At 37.9% G+C, this 6,268-nt stretch overlaps 1 protein-coding gene across 1 annotated transcript; it reads right to left on the bottom strand.

Annotated features, from left to right (window-relative positions):
• Positions 1–5,566: 5,566 nt before the first annotated feature.
• On the bottom strand, positions 5,567–6,268 carry LOC130724756 (uncharacterized mitochondrial protein AtMg00860-like). Its single transcript, XM_057576041.1, has one exon. It carries the CDS (start codon positions 6,266–6,268, stop codon positions 5,567–5,569), a length of 702 nt encoding a protein of 233 aa, XP_057432024.1.

Below are 6,268 nucleotides of genomic sequence, written 5' to 3'. Positions count from 1 at the left end.
GATACTATATATCACACGGGGAAACTTTTTCACCTTCTCATGTTAATTAATATATATGAAGAGTATAATACTCTCACATTAAATATAGTTAAGTTTTTAGTTTATTATATTTTCTTATGCCGTACGCCCGTACCTTAAGTTAATGGGTAATCCAAATGATGTGTACCAATAAAAAACATACATGTTGTGTCAGCATTCATATATTTATATTTATATTTTCTTTAAAAATTTAAATATTAATAGTATTACCATTATTTGCTAAGTAATGGTTTTCAAAATTCCAACCCCTCCTCTGCATCACCAAAATGCTCTAAGCGTCGGAACCTATACCACCACTTTCTTCATTCACAGGCCATGATCTTCAGATCTCGCTCTCTCTGTCCTCAATAATTTAACCCAATATGATTAGTTGATGGGTTATTTAACCCAAACTTTTCTTGGGTCATTTAGACAATCACCATAGACAAACAAAAAAACTTGTACTATTAATTTTATAGGATATACTATTCTGTAAAATAGAAAATAAAGTAACAATACTTTTACAATTAAAACAAAACTAGACTAAGAAGACCATATATAATTAAATTTCTCAGTCTTTAATTAAATAAAATTTAGTCACCCATTAGATTTGTTTGTAGTTTTTACTATTTAATTTTATGCTTTTGGTCGTGTATATATATACATAAAACAAATGTCACATTTAATCGAACTTTTTTTTCCCGAAATATTCATTTAATTCCTTAGTTTGCTGCGTGTACAACTGTACATGGTGCATCATGTTTTACGTAAGAGGAAGACCATGTCAATTGTGACCTACAAATACGGTTTGTACTAGGAAGACCAAGTCAAATTTAAAGTCATGTGCCGAGTCTATTGACTTAAATGGAGACGACTTCATGTTGACTCATGATGCACCATGTACACACATGACAGTGGCAGAAATTTAGAGTCATGTCGAATCAATTTCTTTTGGTCTTTAGAAAAGTCGAAATTGGTTGTTTTGTTGACATGTTGGTCAATATTATGAGTCTCCTAGTCTAGGTCTTTAGGTGGGCTTTATCCGTATCTAACTTATTAAAGTTATTTAATTAGAATTTCAAAAAAAAAGTTATTCAATTGGAACTTGTACTTAAACCTCTTTGAAGACCAAGTTGCCATAGTTATATATAGAATTTCTTCAAAAATATATATACATAATACATTACAGATAACTATGATTTCAGTATAAAATGATGTTTTTCATTATAAATTAAATGGAATAAATGGTGAGTATAAGAGGTGTTTCAACTTATTATAAATATACCCGAAGAAAAGATGGACTGGGCGAGACCGCAGGGTTCCTCGCCCAGAGGCGCCAGCCTAAGGCGAGGGGCGTACCTGAGACTTGAGCCTCTCTTCCCGAGGCCCAACTGACCCATTAAGGTACATTAGAGGTGCCAAGCCCAACTCCACACCTATAAATAGGGGACTGCTACCAAATGAAAGGGCCTCTTGGCTCATTTGTGAAATAACAAAATTGAAATTCAATTATTCTTTCTTTCTCTAGTGGTTAGAACCTCTCTTTCTAAACATTTACATCACTTTTCTCACACTTTGGGTACTATACCCCTATTGTATGTTCTTGGATAGAACATTTGGCGCCGTCTGTGGGGATCGGTAGATTTCAATTCCCGGACTACGTGGATCGTGATTCGATTGAGAGAAAATCGATTTTCTGTGCGATTTTTCTTCAGTTCTCAAGATTTTCCGTTTGCATTCTTCGGTTCACTAGCGAAGCTCGATGGAAACTGTAACACCCCAATTCTAATCGGTATATATATTGCAAATATCAGAATGATAAAATTTCAAACGATCATGAGGCATTACATAATCACTTAAAACATCAACATAATACTCCTGTAACAGATACATAGCACATAAACTTGAGAATGACTCATAGCAGACGAACATAAAAATGATGAACATAACTGCGTTAAACATAACTATTCCTGTGGCAGATAATTAATTTTTAATAATAAAAATAGTTCACTAAATCAATAAATAAACAGCGGATATAACGTCTTTAAAACTTAAAGAAAACATAGCATCTTGTTCACAACTTAACAGGAACAACTCCTCAATGATAACTTAATTCAACAACAAATATAACATAAACGAAACAAGCGTCCATTCCCCCCCCCCCCCGAGTGCTACGTATCAGAGCAAGGACTCCAACTCGAAATAAAGGCTATAGACTACTCCTCCTGATTACCTGCACGTTACCAACAAGGGTAACATTCAAACAGAAGGGGTGAGATATCGAGTATCATAAATATAAGAATGACAATGAATATGCTAGATTAATGCCACACCATTTCTTTTTACATTCATATAGCTCAGTTACTAAAACAGTCACAAATAACGTCATCGACTCGGATGCAACTTGAACACAACAAGGACTAAGCATGTGCATGAGGTACCAACAGGGCTTCAACCCTCATCACTAATTGCCAATTATTAGAGGCACAAGGCATAAGCCTTCATCACAAAACGCCAATACAGGCCATCACAGAGTATGCAGATGCTATGCGACTCGAAAAGGGCGTATACATCTCATAATCATCACTTCAACATGAGGCATTGCACCTATATCACCACATCACTATCATCGCTTAAAACCACATAATTCAGCACCTTATTCTTTTGGCTCATATTCAAGAAATCCTTAATCTTACTATAAAACACTAACATTATACTACGTACTCAATTTGATTCATTCTAGCTTGAAGTAGGAAAGAAAACCAATTATAAGACAGCTTTAAAGTTCATATAGCAGTTCAGGAATTACGCTCACAGCAGAAACATGTTTCAGTAGAGATAACCTATAGGATTCGTTACTTGTTCAAAAATTACAAATGACCTCAATTTGAAAAGCTAACAAAAAACTCTACCACTTTCTAGTTCATCAAAGAAATTTCTGGGCATATTAACAAGGTGAAAAATCACGTTGAAGTTCACTGGCAGAGATAGCAGATACAAACCGCAGAAAAACATGGTTTACTAAACTGAACTTATAGACCTCGTCTCTCAACCAAAAATTATGTATCATATCATTCCAGAAAGCTCTTTCAAAGGCCTACACTTTCTCAGTTCAACGCAACATTATTCGAGCACTCTAAACAGGCTCTAAAAGGCTTCGAAAGTCACGGTTCATACCAGGAAAATGACCAGTCCGTTTTATGTTCCAAAATAAGTGATTAAAGTTGTTTCTCATCAAACAAGACACAAAACCTAACAAGCATGCTACCTAACAGTCCTTATGTGCGTGATCATAAAGAAAATCAAAAGGGAACCTCAACCCAAAAACTCCTAGCATACTGTGGTTCTGCCCTCACCCCGTTCAATCACACAAAAGAAAATGCTAAAATCAATGGATTTCAAATCAGATTTCCAGAACATCATTAACAGCAACAATTCCACATCTCCCAAATCCCTAATATCATTCACCATAATTCCTTTAGAAACTCAAAATCCCACCCTTACCTTTGGATTGAGTGCAGCTCCCCGTTCCCGATCGAATTCTCCGAAGCCGATCCGCTCTCCCTCTCTTCCTGCTACTTCACGCACAACCTTCTTCCTTTTTTTCCTCTCCAAACCCTTCTTTTTCTTTTTAACCCCCCCGACTACTCTAATTATAATATATTATAATTCCAGTATTACTATTACCATCATAAAACTAAGCCCTCTTACTTAATTAACATGCTACTAAAAATAATACTATTCTAATATTAATTTCTCCCGGCTAAAAATTAACAATTTCCCCGATTATTATTTAATTGACTACGTGCGTTACAACCCTCCCCCACTCAGAGTATTTTCGTCCTCGAAAATAAAAGTTTACTTGGTGCAAACAACTCGGGATATGAGTCTCGCATCTTGCTCTCTAACTCTCAGGTCATGCTTTCTCCTGCAACTCCTAACCAGACGACTTTCACCAATGCAATTTCGCTTCCTCGCAGATTCTTCAACTCACGATCTGCAATACGTACATGCATCGTCTCCACTGTGAGATTGTCCCGCACTTGCACATCATCCATCAGAATCACATGTGATGGATCGGGTATATATTTCTGGAGTTGTGATACATGAAACACATCGTGCAAGTTAGCAAGATTTGGCGGTAACGCCACTCGGTAAGCAACTTTTCCAACTCTATCTGATATCTGATACGGACCAATAAAACGAGGAGTGAGCTTCTTAGACTTCAGAGCTCGGCCAACACCTGTCACAGGTGTGACTCTCAGAAACACATGGTCACCGGCTTGGAATCCCAAATCTTTCCTCCTCTTGTCATGGTAACTTTTCTGTCAACTTTGAGCAGCTTTCATCTTTTCTCGAACTAACCTTACCTTCTCAGTAGTCTCTCGAACAATCTCAGGTCCAAGTACTACACTTTCACCTGATTCATGCCAACACAACAGAGTCCTACACCTCCGACCATACAACGCCTCAAAAGGGGCCATCCCGATACTAGAATGGTAACTGTTGTTATAAGTAAACTCAACCAACGGAAGATAAGTATCCCACGAACCTCCCTGCTCAAGAACACATGCTCTTAACAAATCCTCCAAAGACTGAATCGTCCTCTCGGTCTGACCATCTGTCTGCGGATGATACGCCGAGCTAAATCTCAACTTAGATCCCAACACTTCTTGCAAACTCTTCCAAAAATCAGAAGTAAACCTCGGATCTCTATCCGATACAATACACAAAGGAACACCATGTAATTTCACAATTACCTTAGTATAGATTTCCGCCAACTTGGGAACTGGATATGTGATGTTAATAGGGATAAAGTGTGCCGACTTTGTAAGCCTATCAACAATCACCCAAATCGAATCATGCCCTCCCGAGGTATTCGGTAAACCCGTCACAAAGTCCATCGAAATGCTATCTCATTTCCATTCTGGGACTTCTAACGGTTGCATCAACCCTGCAGGTTTCTGATGTTCAATCTTCTACTTCTGGCAAGTCAAGCAAGCATAGACAAACTGTGCCACATCACGTTTCATACCAGGCCACCAAAACAAACCTTTCAAGTCCTGATACATCTTAGTATCTCCCGGATGTATGCTCAAACGACTTCTATGACTTTCTTCAAGAATCATTTTCTTAATTTCTTCATCCTCGGGAACGCAAATCCGACCTCAGAATCTCAACACGCCTTGCGTATCTACCTTGAATTCATCATTCTCCGACTGATTAACTCCCATCATCTTATCTACCAACTTCACATCCAGTTTCTGAGCCTCTCTGATATTGTCGAGAAATTCATTATTAACTTTTAACATTCCCAACATAACACTTTGCGATGTCACTTCGCAAACCAAACTCAAGTCTCGGAACTTCTCAATCAATTCCAACTCTTTAACCATCATTGCCGACATATGCAAGGTCTTTCGGCTTAAAGCATCGGCCACAACATTAGCTTTGCCTGGATGATAATTCAAACCGAAATCAAAATCTTTCAGTAATTCCAACCACCTTCGCTGTCTCATGTTCAACTCCTTCTGATAAAAAAGATACTTCAAACTCTTATGGTCACTAAACACTTCAATCTGGAACCATAAAGGTAGTGTCTCCAAATTTTCAGCACAAAAACAACTGCAACCAATTCTAAATCATGTATGGGATAATTCTTCTCATGAGTCCTCAACTGCCTCGACGCATAAGCAACCACTTTACCATTTTGCATGAGTACACCACCTAAACCCATTAAACAAGCATCACAATATACCACAAAAGGCTCCCCTGGATTAGGCAAAGTCAACACCGGAGCCGACGTCAACCTCTTCTTCAATTCAGTGAAACTTTCCTCACATCGAACATCCCACACAAAAGCCTTACCCTTACAAGTAAGCCTAGTCAACGGAAGTACCAAATTAGAAAAACCTTCGATAAACCGCCTATAATAACCGGCTAATCCCAAGAAGCTTCTAATCTCAGTACCTGACTTTGGAGCCTCCCATTGCAACACAGCATCTACCTTAGAAGGATCTACGGCAATGCCACTACCAGAAATGACATGACCAAGAAAACTAACCTCTTGCAACCAGAATTCACACTTGGACAACTTCGCATACAACTTCCTATCTTTCAAAACTTGCAACACAACCCTTAGGTGGTCTTCATGTTCTTTTTCCGATTTAGAGTAAATCAGAATGTCATCAATGAATACTACCACAAACCGATCCAAATAAGTATGAAAAATACGGTTCATGTACTCCAT

Source organism: Lotus japonicus, chromosome 6, assembly GCF_012489685.1.
Source record: "Lotus japonicus ecotype B-129 chromosome 6, LjGifu_v1.2".
NCBI classification, from domain to species: Eukaryota; Viridiplantae; Streptophyta; class Magnoliopsida; order Fabales; family Fabaceae; genus Lotus; species Lotus japonicus.
The sequence above is the reverse complement of the archived record's forward strand: the minus strand, read 5'-3'. Positions and strand labels throughout refer to the sequence as shown.

Excerpts from the sequence above, each read along its gene's own strand:
- LOC130724756 (XM_057576041.1), bottom strand. The coding sequence starts at position 6,268 with ATGGAGTACATGAACCGTATTTTTCATACTTATTTGGATCGGTTTGTG.